This window comes from Chrysochloris asiatica, unplaced genomic scaffold (genome assembly GCF_000296735.1).
Source record: "Chrysochloris asiatica unplaced genomic scaffold, ChrAsi1.0 scaffold00101, whole genome shotgun sequence".
Taxonomy (NCBI): Eukaryota; Metazoa; Chordata; class Mammalia; order Afrosoricida; family Chrysochloridae; genus Chrysochloris; species Chrysochloris asiatica.
In genome coordinates, this window is record NW_006408619.1 from 10,818,660 (window position 1) to 10,833,262 (window position 14,603).

At 39.2% G+C, this 14,603-nt stretch overlaps 1 protein-coding gene across 2 annotated transcripts in view; it reads right to left on the reverse strand.

Moving 5' to 3' along the window:
* The window catches only part of BLM (Bloom syndrome, RecQ helicase-like), a 77,164-nt gene that overhangs the window by 20,420 nt on the left and 42,141 nt on the right, over nucleotides 1-14,603 (reverse strand). For both annotated transcript variants that reach the window (XM_006867149.1, XM_006867148.1), the window contains exons 12-15: nucleotides 13,903-14,009; nucleotides 11,333-11,493; nucleotides 6,412-6,607; nucleotides 4,152-4,342 (exon numbers count right to left, since the gene is read on the reverse strand). In XM_006867149.1, coding sequence (XP_006867211.1) covers nucleotides 4,152-4,342; nucleotides 6,412-6,607; nucleotides 11,333-11,493; nucleotides 13,903-14,009 — 655 coding nt within the window. The remainder of the gene's footprint in view (nucleotides 1-4,151; nucleotides 4,343-6,411; nucleotides 6,608-11,332; nucleotides 11,494-13,902; nucleotides 14,010-14,603) is intronic.

The following is a 14,603-nucleotide window of genomic DNA, read 5'->3' on the forward strand; positions in this document are numbered from 1 at the left end:
GTGCCAACTCTTCTGCCAGGAATGCTCTTCCCTAGAGAGCTGCTTAGTGAAGTCCCTTACCTTTACTAACACTTTGTTCATCAACTTCTCAGTAAGATTCCTCTGATCATCCTAAAAGGGAGCTTCAAAAGGTTCATGGAAAAATTCTATTATGTTCTCACGCCATTTTCCCATGAACGTTTTGGAGTCCAATATATATAACACTGCATCCTGCACCTGCCCCCTGCCATTACTCCCGTCTCCGTACTTAGGTGCACTTTTCTTTTAATCAACACTCTTATCCCTAACAAGTGATTTCCTTATTATATATATCCTTTGTAATCTGCCCTCTCTGCTAGAATGCAAACTCCACAAGGCAGTCATCTGGACCCCCATGGTTCAGTGACATGTCACAAACTCCTAGGACCGTGCTTGTGACAGAGGAGGTGCTCAGCAGTCTTTGTTGGATGAGAGAAGTGTGAACAATGTATGTGGGGTGGTGGTGGAGGTGACCGTGGCCTGTAGATGCTACATCAAGGAGAGTCACCCACCCTCTGCTCTGGCACTGTGGACCTGCGTAATTGCAGCTACTACACAGCTATATAAACACACACACAAAGAAAGGTAAGCCAAAAGTGTTGCTAATAGGGTTTCAGCTCATATATGCATGGGCTTATTCCAAACACAATGTGTTTAAACGTGTCTCTGCAGTCAGTGGATGGTTATAGACAAGTTCTCTCAGAAACGCACTTGTCTTAGTCTTATTGGTAAGTGCTGTCAAGTCAATTCCAACCCATAGTGACCCTGTATAGGGTTTTTCAAGGAGCAGCTGGTGAGCTTGAACTGCTGGCCTTGCGGTTCAAAGCGACTTTGCAGTCCAGCGCATTAACCCACAGCGCCACACCAGGACTCCCCATAGTTTCATTAAGATGCCCTGAAAAAAAAAAGGACACTTGTGACATGGAAAAAAATACACTTTTGAGGTCAGAGTTTATATAAAAATTTTACCAAAACGCAAGTAGACATCTTCCCAAATCACACTGAAGCTTTGCAACAACTTTACAGAATTCTACCCCATATAAAACAACAGGTTTTAGGTAAAGCAAGTGCTTTCAGAAAGGTTGGAAAACTTCAAAGACGAGCCAATAGAGGGAAGAAGACCATCGACCATGACAAACGAAGTAACTGAAGCTGAAGTCCAGAAAGGAGTGGGAGAAGTCCACAGAATTACCACTGATGTGAAGGCTACTGAAGCTGGGATCCGATTTCCAATTCTAAGAGAACATCGTGGTCTCAGCAAGCTTTTGGCTCAATGGTGCCACAAGCACTGTGTGAAGATCTGCCAGCTCAAAGAGCTGATCGTTCCAGCAGCCTTTTAAGCAAGACTGAAGCTAACGAAGACGATTTTATGGAAGGAATTGTAACTGGGGACAAGTCTTGTATTTACTAATATGATTGAGACAGCAAGTCCAACCCAAACAGTAGCTTCCAAGGGGATCTGTTGGGCCAGTTAAATTCAAAGTAGAGAGGTCAGCTCAGTACATTTAGGAAGGGAAGTCTTAAAATATTTTTTCCAAGGACACAGAATAATCATAGGGGCTAGTTATAAAGTTTTAAGAAAACGTAAAACTGCATTGGTGAGAAAAAGGCCAAGAAAGTTGTGCTGAGGAATTTATTACCATCATGACATTCTTACCAACATGCTCATTCTTGAGGGTAGCAAGAGCTGTCCTAGCAGAATTTCCTTGGGAAACCTGACCCGATTTACTCTATAGCCCTAATCTTTTCTATTCAGATATATTTTTGTTGTTCCCCAAACTCCATATATCAAAGGAACATGATTTGAGTTCCCAAAGGATGCCTAAACCACCACTTTGAGTAATGCAGTATATCTTGTAATGAGCCATTGAGTTGGTTTCAACTCATAGCAGCCCTATATAGGATTTCCAAAAGTGGCTGGTGGGTTTGAACTCCCAACCTCGTAGTGCTTATTCTACAGCATCGCACCAGGGTATAAATCTAAGCACACAGAATTCTTTAAGGGAAGGGATGTTGTTGTTGTTAAGTATCGTTGAGTCGGTTCCGACTCATAGCGACCCTGTACAGGGTTTCCAAGGTTGTAAATCTTTACGGGAGCAGAAACCCTCATCTTTCTCCCGCGGAACCGCTGGTAGTTTCAAACTGCCAACCTTGAGGTTAGCAGCCTGATTCGTAACCACTATGCTACCAGAGCTCCTTAAGTGAAGGGATAGAGCGATGGAAACACCGGCTTCCTAAGTGTAGAGGCCTCGATGGAGGTTCGGGTGCTGTAGCCTCCCTAACCTTCATATTTTGATAATTTTTTTCTATAAAGGTTTCTGATTCTGTAGATAGACTTTCTGACTTACCCTCATATAGCTGTCTCCCATCTAGTCTGTGAAGTGGTGTGCATCATGCTCATCCCTGGCACCTGCCACAGAGCCTACCTAGCATGTAGATTCATATTTGGTTTCTAAATCTATAAAGTGAGCACACTGTTTGCCCATGTAATTTCATAGGGAAAGTTGGTTAAATAATATGTTGGTGTAGTGCTGTGGGTTAATGTGCTGGACTGCAAAGTTGGTTTGAACCACAAAGGTTGGCGGATCAAGCTCACCTGTCACTCCTTGGAAACTCTGTAAATGTCCACTGTGGGTTAATGTGCCAGACTGCAACGCCGTTTGAACCTCAAGGTTGGTGGTTCAAGTTCACCAGCTGCTCCTCAGAAACCCTAAGCAAGGTCACTATGGGTCAGAACTGACTTGACGGTACTCAACAACAACAATATCCCAAATGTGAAAATGTTATGTAAGTTGTAGAGTGAAAAACACATTAACATACAGAGTTAGCACGATGTTGTTGTTAAGTGCTACTGAGTTGGTTCCGACCAATAGAGACACTATGTATAGAGTTTCTGAGAAGCGACTAGTGAGCTTGAACTGCCAACCTTGCGGTTCAAACTGACTTTGCAGTCCAGTGCATTAACCCACAGCGCCCCACCAGAAGTTCACTTACCATGATTGTAGTAGTGGTGTGCTGTGGAGTTGGTTTCGACTCACAGCAACCCAGCATAGGGTTTCCATGGCTATAAATCTTTATGGGAGCAGAAAGCCTCATCTTTTTCCTGCAGAACAGCTGGTAATTTCAAACTACTGATCTTGAGATTAGTAGCCCGACTTGTAACCACTATATCGGAGGCTCCTTACCATGATGTTGTAGTTATGTGCCGTGGAGTCGATTCCGACTCACAGTGACTCTGTACAGGGTTTACGAGGCTGTAAATCTTTACGGGAGCAGAAAGCTTCATCTTTTTCCCGTGGTACAGCTGGTAGTTTCGAACTGCTAACCTTGCGGTTCACAGCCCGATTCGTAACCACTACGCTACTAGAGCTCCTTAGAAGTAAACATACAGTACGTACCCAATTACATTTAACTATCCAAGGTTATTTTTAGAACAGATAGCAAACTCACCCAGAAGCCACTGCCATTATCCTTTACAGTTTAAAAAGACCCTAATTTAGAAAGTAATATACTTGATCTGAAGGAGTCTTGGAAGCATAGTGGATTATGAGCTGTGCTGTGAACCGCAAGGTCAGCAGTTCTAATCTATCAATTGTTCTGTGGGAGAAAGATGACGCTTTCTGCTTCCGTAAAGATTTACAGCCTCAGAAACCGTCTACAGGGTTGCTATGAGTCAGAATCAACTTGGTGACACACAACTACCACTACCGACACCACACTTGATCTGAATTTAAATACAGAGAATAGTAGCTTTGTAACTCTCTTGAAAATGAAAGCTTTATATAGGTTGTATTTAAAATATCTTACCTGCCCGAGTTGGACCATTTTACATATTTATTCTGATATTCACAAAATATCCTATAATCATAGGTACACCTCAGTATTCTGAACCGGCCACTGTCCAGTACATATTTCTTTATATAGGCTTCTAACGCTAAAGGCAATGCCATCATTATTTTTAAATGTTTGTATTCTAAATTGCTATGGTGAGGAAGCCTTTTCCCGCCCTGTGCAGCTCCTTAGGCCCTAGCTATTACAACTTACTTCATACCTACTTATTTAAATTAAGAGAAAAAAGAAAAAAATCTTGGTAATTTTCTCAATTTAAAGAATTTTACACTTTCTTACATTACCTTTGTTTTACAGCAATTATCACAAGAAACATCTGGGTATTTCTTACAAAAATCAGGATTAAACTCATTTTCACCAAAGTAAGCCAAAAGCTGCATTCTCCTGCATTCCGTTATATTTTCACAATAATGTACCATGCTATACAAATTATTGAAGTGAGTCTCTTTTGTATGTTGGTTTCCATCTTTTTCCACTAAAAGAGATAAAGAACACAGTGAAACACACTTGATTACAGCAGAAAATAAGTATCACAGATTCATATAACTGAATATGTAATGAAGTGAATGAAATAAATTATTATTAGCTCCAATATGACATTACTTTATAATTAACTGTGCATTTATATATGTTCATGCCTCAAGATTTTAGGTTTTTAAAATATAAATGTCAAGTTATTAAGAATAGCTGAAACAGTTTTACAAACTGTTACTTACGATGACGGTACTACTTAATAATAAAGTCACATATAAACATATCCAATAAGTACAAACTGAATGGACTGCCCAAAGCCAGCAGAGCCTGGAACTACAGCAGCGGACAGCATGCCTCCCGAGTAGCTCTGGCTAAACTGGCTAAGCCAGCAGTTCCAAAACTGTGTGCCAAGGAGTCTCAGGGCACCACAGTAAACGTGTTGGGGCAATGATCAGAAAATTTAAGGGAAACTCAGCAACACTTGCTATCTGCTAGACATTGTGCCAACCACTTGTTCCAGGTAGTTCATTGTTTTAACGTTAGATTGTACTACATTCTTTCCAATAACATCTTATTTTTGTGAAGCTGGGCTTTTGGCAGTTGCTATGATTAAAACAAGAGCTCTGGTGAGGCACCGTAGGATAAGCACTGGATTGCTAACCATAAGGTTGTCGGTTCAAATCCACCAGTTGCTTCTCAGAAACTCTATACAGGGTTACTATGCGTCAGAACCGAGTTGATTGTACTTACCAACAATGATTAAAACAAGTATTTAGAGAAAATCAAATAAGAAATGAGGGGGACAATGTCCAGCTGGATTCCACAGTTTGAGAACAACAGGTGTATACTTGTCATCAGTGAGTAACTGTGATTATTTAAGAATGAAATAAGAACATTGTTTTTCTTTTAGCTTATGAATAATATTTTTTCAACAGATACTAAGTTATTAGAATGGGAATCATTATGGTCTAGGGCAACTTACAGGACTCTTCAGTCAGACAAGTCTAGGTTCCATCAGGGCTCTGCTAGAGTTAATTTAAAAATAGTCTCAAAATAGATCCAGGTAGTTAGGAAAAAATGAACTATCACAGCCCAATACAAAAAGGGGCAAAGAACATAATCAAATTCTAAGATCCGTTTTCATTTTGACCCAGCTACTCTAGAAATTTATTGTCTATGTATCATTATCCAAATATCCAAAGATATCTGTATAAGGATATTCAATATTGCATTGTTGTTAACTGTGAAAAACAACACATACTTTAAATAGCTATTTTGATGAGATTGGTTAAATAAATATGGAATAATCATACTATGGAATTCCATGTAATCAAGCTATTAGAATGGGTATGACAACTATATCATCAAGTGGACTGAAAAAAGGTCACTATCTACGAAAAACAAACATACAACAAAATCTCACTTAGGTTTTAAAATACATGGTTGTGGCCAGCAAGCACCAAATTCAAGACATTGCCTACATATGATAAGGGAGTAGAGGGATCACCTTTTTGTATGTTTGAAAGGTGTGTTATATGCAAGATGCATGCAGCGATTGGGCCTGGAAGGATACAAATAAACTAATAACTGGAGATATATCTGAGGGCATTGTTTGGGATTTTTAAAAAACTTTATACATGTCTGGATCACCAGAGATTGACACAGTAAACCTGTAAAACCCACCAGCTGCTTCTCAGAAGCCCTATACAGGGTCGCTAGGATCCAGAACTGACTTGCCGGCACTTACAACAACTGTTACAATAAAAATGAATATAAATTAAAATTTCCAGATGTACAACATCTCTGGTGGCACTGTGGGAGAATAACATGGCAGTCTGCTTCATCAAGATTTAAGTCTTGAATCTTAAGACAGTTTCAGAGTGGACAGAAGTATTTCTACTCTGTTCTACAGAGTCAACTGGAATCGACTCCATGGCAGTGGGTTTTCTTTCTTCTTAACCCTACGACTATTTAGGGACAACTGGACCAAAAGTAGCACAAAAAAACAAAGTAGCTCACTATTGTGAGACTGCAGATGACAGAGTGCCTTCACAATGAGGCTCAGCTTACTCAATATAAGTCTTTTCAGTCTTGTCACATCATGATAGGTGTAGAAAAGCAGGCAGTGAGATATTTCCCCATCTCTTCCAGCTCGACCAGATTCCTGGTAGTAACCCTCCATGGATTTAGGGAGAGATGCATGGATCACAAATCGCACATCCGGCTTGTCAATCCCCATTCCAAATGCAACTGTGGCACAGATAACCTGATAGAAGAGCAAAAACTTGTTAGATTCACAGGGCATTTAAAGGGGCATTTGAACAGATGCTTTTAAACGTTCCACCTCCCCGATTTTACTTTAAAATATATTCTACACAACGACCTAATAATAGCTTAACTTAATCCCACTTTTTATTATGACTAATGAGAGATTTTCATATTGATACTTTGAAATTCTCTTGAGACTCAAGAAGGCACAGAGACGCTCGGTATGGTAGGGATTCTCTTGTGTGATTCAGCCTTCTCAGGTAAGGAAGCTGGCATCAACTGCAGTCACCCCTGGATGTGTCGTGCTTACGTTTATGGTATTGAGGTGGGGGGGTGTTGCTCAGAGGCAGGCTATCCAGGTCAGTGAGCATACACAGCGTGTTGCTCAGGAGTTCTGGGCTGTTTCCAGGGTTTGAGCTTCGGAGGTAATTGCTGCCAGTTCTCTGATGATTCAGGAACAAAGGCATTCTCACCTGCTCTCGTGCAAACCATCAGTTTTCCCAGCAGCAGCTCCTCATCACACACCAGCTCCTATGAGTCATCAGCTGATTTTAGAGTCAAAACTTACAAGATATTTATTGAAACTCATGTGGGTAAAAAACAGAGAGCTGCTTACATGGAAAAAGGAAAAAAAAAAAAAGGCTGGGTATTGTGGATCTTGGTCCATTTAAAGTACTGTAAGCAATGTGATAGTTAAAATCCAGCAGTTTGATAGCAAAAAAATGGATTTTTAGGAATATTCATTTCAGTTGCAAATTCAGGGCCTATTTAACCCAGATAAAAACCTATCTCTAAGCAAAATTACATGATTACATGATACAAATAAACCTGCATGGCTTTTTTTTTTAAGCACTTAAAAATGAATTGCTACTGGAAGAACAGTATTTCAAAAGCAGCTGAACTATCTGGCAGTGAGACTGAGGCTGATGACATGATTTCAGTAACTGTGAACACCAGAAAAAGGTACTGCAAGCTATGAGTTTGTACAAAGCAAATGGGTACATTTATCAACGTGGGGAAAGGCAGTGGCCCGCCTTCTAGCTAAGTCATCCCTATGGCACTTTGATCAAAGTCAAATCTCCTGGGAAAGAGAAAGTCCACGATAGCCTCTAGTGGTGGGGAGCAGGCACAGAGGGCAGCCATCGGGTGAGAAGCTGTTGTTGATCAGCAGGGGTACCCTGAACCAGAAGCATCTCCAAAGGTGCATGTGGGCACTTGACTCTGAGGCAGAGTCTGCAGGATCTGAAGGAGGCCACCGCGCTGCCAACTCTTTCTGGAAGCTCTTATTTCTTGTTAACTGAGAAAACTTGCTTTGCTGACTTACTTCCTTCTTCATTCCTGTGTTTTTTGTGTTGTTTTTTTTTTAAAAAAAACAACTTCGAGCAACAATCATTTCTTTGTGAACAAAAACAGCTAAGTTTTATTTTACCTGACAAATCACGCAAGATCAAGGCTGTCCAGTTGGTGTAGGCTAACATTATACTTTGACTGAACTAGCTAGCCTGAGAACATAACAGTTTGATTTAAAAAGTACAAAAAAAACCCTAAACCCCAATTTTACCATATTAAAGAAACCCACAGATATATACATACATATGTGTGTGTACATAAGCCCATTGTCTATAAAGTGCTTCCAACTCATAGTCAGCCTGCAGGACAAAGTAGAACCGTCCTAAGGGTTTTCCAGACTGTAGTCTATACTGAAGCAGACTGAAGGCTTACCCAATGTGCCTATATATCAATTTTCAGAATATGGAGAAAAAGAAATCTTAATTACAGGATTAGGAGCACCCATTCTTAATTTCTAGCCTATTTCATTCTAGACTTTCTTTTGTTCATTCTGCTTGAAAAACTCACCAAAATTTTTTACATGATTGAGATTGTTGTTGTTAAGTGCCATTAAGTCGTTTCCGACTCACAGTGACCCTATGTAGTGTTTCTGAGGAGTGGGTGCTAACTTTGAACCACCAAGCTTGTGGCTAGTAGTCCAGTGCTTATCTTAAAGTGCCAATCAGGACTCCACAAGATTAAACACTTCCAAATGGTATCCTTTTCTATCATTAGCATCTTAACAGCTTCATATCATTAAAGAGTAGAAACATACCACAATTTACCTGTTCTCTCAGAACATTTATGGTATTTAGAATGTTTCACTATAAAAAAATAACACTGATATCAATTCCACATCCATATTTCAGATTGGGAGTGCTTGATATAGTCTGCCATATTGTCTTCCAAAATAACTGTCCTGAAGACTGTATTTATCCTTTAAAACATCTTCACCAATTAAATGTCTGCTGATTTGAAGGTAAAAAATGGTTTCTTGTGGTTTTCAATTTGAATTAGTTTGATAATGAGCAAAATTCAACTTTTAAGAAACAACTGTTTTTAACCATTTCGTATTTCCTCTTTTAGAATAATCTGTCTCTAGTTTGGGCTCATTTACTTCAACTGAGACTCATGTTTTCTTACCAAAATATTACAGGCGCTTCATTTGTATTTTGTTTGCTGAAGGTAAATTTTGCTAGTTTTCAGAGATCATCTCACTGAAACGAGTACTATTGATTGTTGAACCTTTTTCCTGATAGTATTCCACTACTGGCCCTTGGAAATCCCAGAAAATTGTTGTTGTTAGGTGCCATCGAGTCGGTACTGACTCATAGCGACCTTCTGCACAGCAGAACGAAACACTGTTTGATCCTGGAACAACCTACTGTTGCCACACTTGAGCCCATTGATGCTGCCACTTTGCCAATACATCTTGCTTGGGGGCCTTCCTCTTTTTCTCGGACCCTCCACCCTACAAAACATGATATCCTTCTCCAGCCACTGGTCCCTCCTGACAATATGTCTGAAGTATAAGAGATGAAGTTTGGCCATCTTGGCCTCCAAGGAGTACTCTGGCTGCACTTCTTCCAACACACATGTTGGTTCTTTTGGAAGCCCATGGCACTTTCAATATTCTCCTCTAACACCATAACTCAAAAGCATCAATTCTTCTGTGGTCTTCCTTATTCCTTGTCCAGCTTTCGCATGCATATGAGGTTATTGAAAATACCATGGCTTGGGTCAGGTGCACCTTAGTCTTCAAGCTGACATCTTTGCTCTTCAACACTTAAAAAAGGTCTTGTGCAATAGATTTGCCTAATGCAATACATCATCTGATTTCTTGACTGCTGTTTCCATGAGTGTTGATAGTTGATCGAAGAAGAATGAAGTCCTTGACAACTTCAATCGTTTCTCCATTGATAAATAAGTTGTTTATTGTTCCAGTGGTGAGGATTTTTGTTTTCTTTACATTGAGATGCAATCCATACCAAAGGCTGTGCTTTTTGATCTTCATCAGTAAATATTTTAAGCCTTCTCCACTTTTAGCGAACAAGGTTTTCATCTGCATATTGCAGGTTGTTAATGAGTCTTCCTCCAATCTTGATGCCATGTTTTTCTTCATAGAAACCAGCTTCTTGGATTATTTGCTCAGCATACAGGTTGAGTAAGAATGGTGAAAGAATACAACCCTGTTGCACACTTTTTAAAATTTTAACCATTCAGTGTTCCCATGTTCTGTTCGAACAACTCCTTTTGGTCCATGTACAGATTCCTCATGAGCACAATTAAGTGTTCTGGAATACTCATACTTTGCAATGTTGTCCATAGCTTGTCATGATCCACACAATCGAAAGCCTCTGCGTAGTCAGTAAAGCACAGGTAAACATCCTTCTGATATTCTCTGCTTTCAGCCAAGATCCATCGGACATCAGCAATGATATCCCTCATTCCACGGCCTCTTCTGAATCCAGCTTGAACCTCCGGAAGTTCTTTGTTAATATATGCTTGTAGCCATTTCTGTATTACCTTTAGTAAAACTTTACTCGCATGGGTTATCAAAGAGATTTTCCGAAGATTTCCACATTCCATTGGAAACTGTAAGCATCAATGTTCCAGCTGATGGTTGACTTTGAACTTTTTCTTGGTCGGTGACTGAGGATGTTTCCATTCCATCCTATGCCGTTTACTCTCAGGCTCCTAGTGACTAATCCATTTCTCCTTACCAGTAACAAAGTTTTAAAGAAAGTTTTACCTTCCTTCGATTATTGGTCCAAATTTTGTTCGCAGATGTCCAAACGCTTCTGTGTATGCTCTTCTGTGAGTTGTTTCAGCACCCATCTCGCACACACTTTTTGAAACCCAAGTCTGTCATGGATGATTTCATAGGCAGGGTAATGGCTGATGTGCAAATGATTTGCCACCTAATCCACTGTCACTTGTCTATTCAACAGAATCATTTCATGAGCATGCTCAGTGTTGTTATCAGCTGTGGACGTGGATGAACACTTTAATATAACCGGAATATGGATAATTTTTATATAAGCTTGCTTATATACTATAAAATAATGTTTCATTTTCTTACCCTGTACTGGTTGGAATGTAAAATGGTAGAGGCATTGTGAAAACAGGTATGCAAAGGTAAATGCACACAGATCAACGTTTATTGTTACTTACCTGCTTAGTTTATGCTAATAGTGGTGGAATGATTTGGAAAAGAAAGCAGTAATGGTCACACAACATGCAGTGATCAATGGCCATGAACAGTGCGTGTAGAAACTGTTGAGACTGTGTATGTTTTGTTCTGTAAATTTTTACCATGATCAAAATTTATGTTTCTTATGGAGGCTAAAAAACCTAAAATGTCCTTTTATGTGTTCATTTAAAGAAATGTTACCTGGCAACCATCCTGATTGATCCACTTGTGCTGCACTTCATCTCTAGCACCGTCACTGAGGCCGGCGTGATACGCAAGCGCATCGAGCCCATCTTTCTGTAATGTGTCAGCCATTGTGTCACATTCTCGCCTAGAGAGGCAGTAAATTATCCCCGAGTCGTCTGCCAAGAAACCAAACAGTATTGTGAAATGAGAACTTCTAACATAAAGAACACAATTTACATATGTTCTTAGAAACACAGGAACCATAAATAGATCTCCATGGTTTTCTTGTAGTGGAGAAGGATCACACAGGCATAACAATCCAAACAAGGAATTCATGTGCATAGGAAATGAGAAGGTTTGGTCGGTGATCCTGTCCCATTAGTGACTCATTCTGAGGTGATCCCTGACAAGCCCTGGTTCTACTTCACAATGACTATTCAGAGGTAAGGGACACTTACACATCATACAATGCCTGTGGCAATGCACACCAAGACTCTTAAATGTTCATACCCTTTGACCCATTCTCTTCTAGGAAATACACCTAAAGAATCATTTGAAGTTGCTGTTGTTAAGTGTTAAAGAATCAGTTCTGACTCACAGTGACACTGTACAGGGTTTCTGAGGCTGTAAATCTTTGTTCTGTGGAGCAGCTGGTGGGCTCAGACCTCCGGGCTTGTGGCTTACAGTCCAGTACTTCTTACTGAGCCACTGCAATCCCACCAATCTGAAGTAGTATCCACATTATGTCAGAAGTTATCTTATATTAAAAACTTAGAAATATTAAAAAACTCAGAAACATCGTAAAGGCCAACATGAAGAGAATAATTAAGAAAGTAAATTGTGAAATGAAATAAGCTGTAATTATTAAAGGCATTTCCTAAGTTACATGGAAAAATGCTCAGGACATAAATCAGGTTAAGGTTAAAACTGTGTGTATCGAAGGAGCTCTGGTAGCGTAGTGGTTACTAATCGGGCTGCTAACCTCAGGGTCAGCAGTTTGAAACTACCAGCGGTTCCACGGGAGAAAGATGAGGCTTTCTGCTTCCGTAAGATTTACAGCCTCGGAAACCCTGTGCAGGGTTGCTATGAATTGGAACCGACTCCAAGGCACATAACAACAACAACAACAATACGATAGTGCTTCAAAAAGTTTGTGGAAAAAGGAATTAAAGATAATGGAATTTTGCCACAAACTTTCTGAAGTCTTTTTGTGTACACGCACACACAGATTAAAAAAGTTCTTGTAAAAATGAAAAGATAAGGGCATGATCAAGCTTACCTCAGTACATTGGGTTGATAAGGATGGGTAACTTAGGCATTGGCTATCAAAAATGAGGAGCTATAAAGGCACAAAGTGGCTGGCTTACAAGTAGGGAGAGACAGAGCAGCTGAGGATTCTAGACCCATGACTGAGAAAGTCTGTGTGCTTGCTGGCAGGAGGCTGGCTTGCAGAGTATGCCCTTTAGAGGTAAATAATATTGACTGATGGTACATGGAGGGAATTGTAATCATTGCAATGAAGCAAAATGTGTTTTATACAATGTAAAATGATTATCTGCACTATAAATTTTCACCCCTGCAAAAAAAGATGAGGGAGTTTTTCCACGAACTTTTTAAAACCTCAGCATATACACATTATGCTAATTAAAAATATATCCAAAAGTTATTTTAAGGAAATAAAGCAAAAATAATAATAGTGAGGTTTAGCTTTTGTTTTTTTCATCTCTTTGTGGCTTTCTAAATTCCCCTCGGGAGTCCTGGTGTGGCACTATTGGAAAAGCACTGACCTGGTAACCACAAAGTCGGCAGTTCATGCCCACCAGCTGCTCCTTGGAAATCCTATACAGGGTTTTGCTATGAGTTAACTGACTATATGGCACATGGCAGCAGCACCAAATTCTCCTCAAAAGTCATATATTTATTATTGTTTTTAATATACATAATCTTGAAAATCAGGAAACTTAAGGTTTTAAAGTCAATTCTGTGGCAGAGCCAAAGGTATGGAAGCATACACTAAATTATTCACATAAGTTGCCTTGTAAAGAGGAACCTGAAAGAGAAATGACTGACTTTATGCTTGTACATGTCTTCTTGGTTTGAGGTGTTTCAAACAAGCATGTCTTCTAATTTAAAAAAAAAAAAAAAGAAAAGAAATGCTTTTCAAATCATTTCTCTCTGGAAAAGGGAGTAAGAGGCTACATGATAAATTGCAGTGAACTTCAGATCTTATTTCAGCTAATAAACCTCAAAAGCAGACATAATCGGGAGAAAGCATTAAAACAAAGAACTGTACAATTCATATGCTGATAACAGCCAGAGGAAAGGCACTGAAACCCAGAATTATAATAAAGGTATATATAAGAGGGAGTATTTAACATATTTTTTGTTAGGGTTTATTGTCATCAAACCAAATGCGATTTTACAAATCACAAGAATTGAAAGAGTTGCAATATTCTGCTCTATAAATAGCATGAGCGTGCTATCAAACTAAGAAAAGAAATGTTTAGTATGTAATTTTACATATCCCATTGTGCCACTAAAAAGACACTTATTATTTATAGACATAATTCACATGGTGTACTCACGTGGGTGATGCTTTCTGATCCAGTCCAAGCAATCAAATGCCACCTTTTTAGGCTTTTTTGGTAATACATAGTATTTCAGATTATGTCTGTTAAAACTCATGCTAAACCTGAAAAACAAAACAAAACAAAAAAAAAACCCCAAACATAAAATTTAGCACGATGGGAAAATATAGTTTCAGTCACGTTCAAAAATTAAATAAACACTGATTTTCCACAGGCAAACAAATGTTGTCTTAAGCTCAACATTGTCACAGGCAGTTTAAATCGTCTGAAATTCAAGTTAGGCTAAGGGTTAAAGACAGGAATGGTGCTGGAGAGAGAAGGGACCACATCTGTGGGACCAGATGACAAAAAATTACATGTAGAAGCCAACATACAAATGAGACGTCGGAAGTCTAGTCTTCAAGAAGAGGTAACTAAAAAGAGATGGCTAACGCATGATTTATAAGATTAAGGAAATCATAGAGAAAACATGCATGTTTTTAGACACCAATGTTTTCAAATTTTGACTGCATACAAAAAAAGGTTGCTTGCAGGCAGTAGAAGGAACTAAAGTCTTAGAGCGCATGGAGTAGACTTTTGACTTCTCCTTCTGTTTTTTTTTTAATGTTTTATTGTGAATTATATGATAGTTTACATGGGAGAACATTAGTCTTACATTCATTCCATCATATATCATCTCATTGCCATGGTTCCAATCC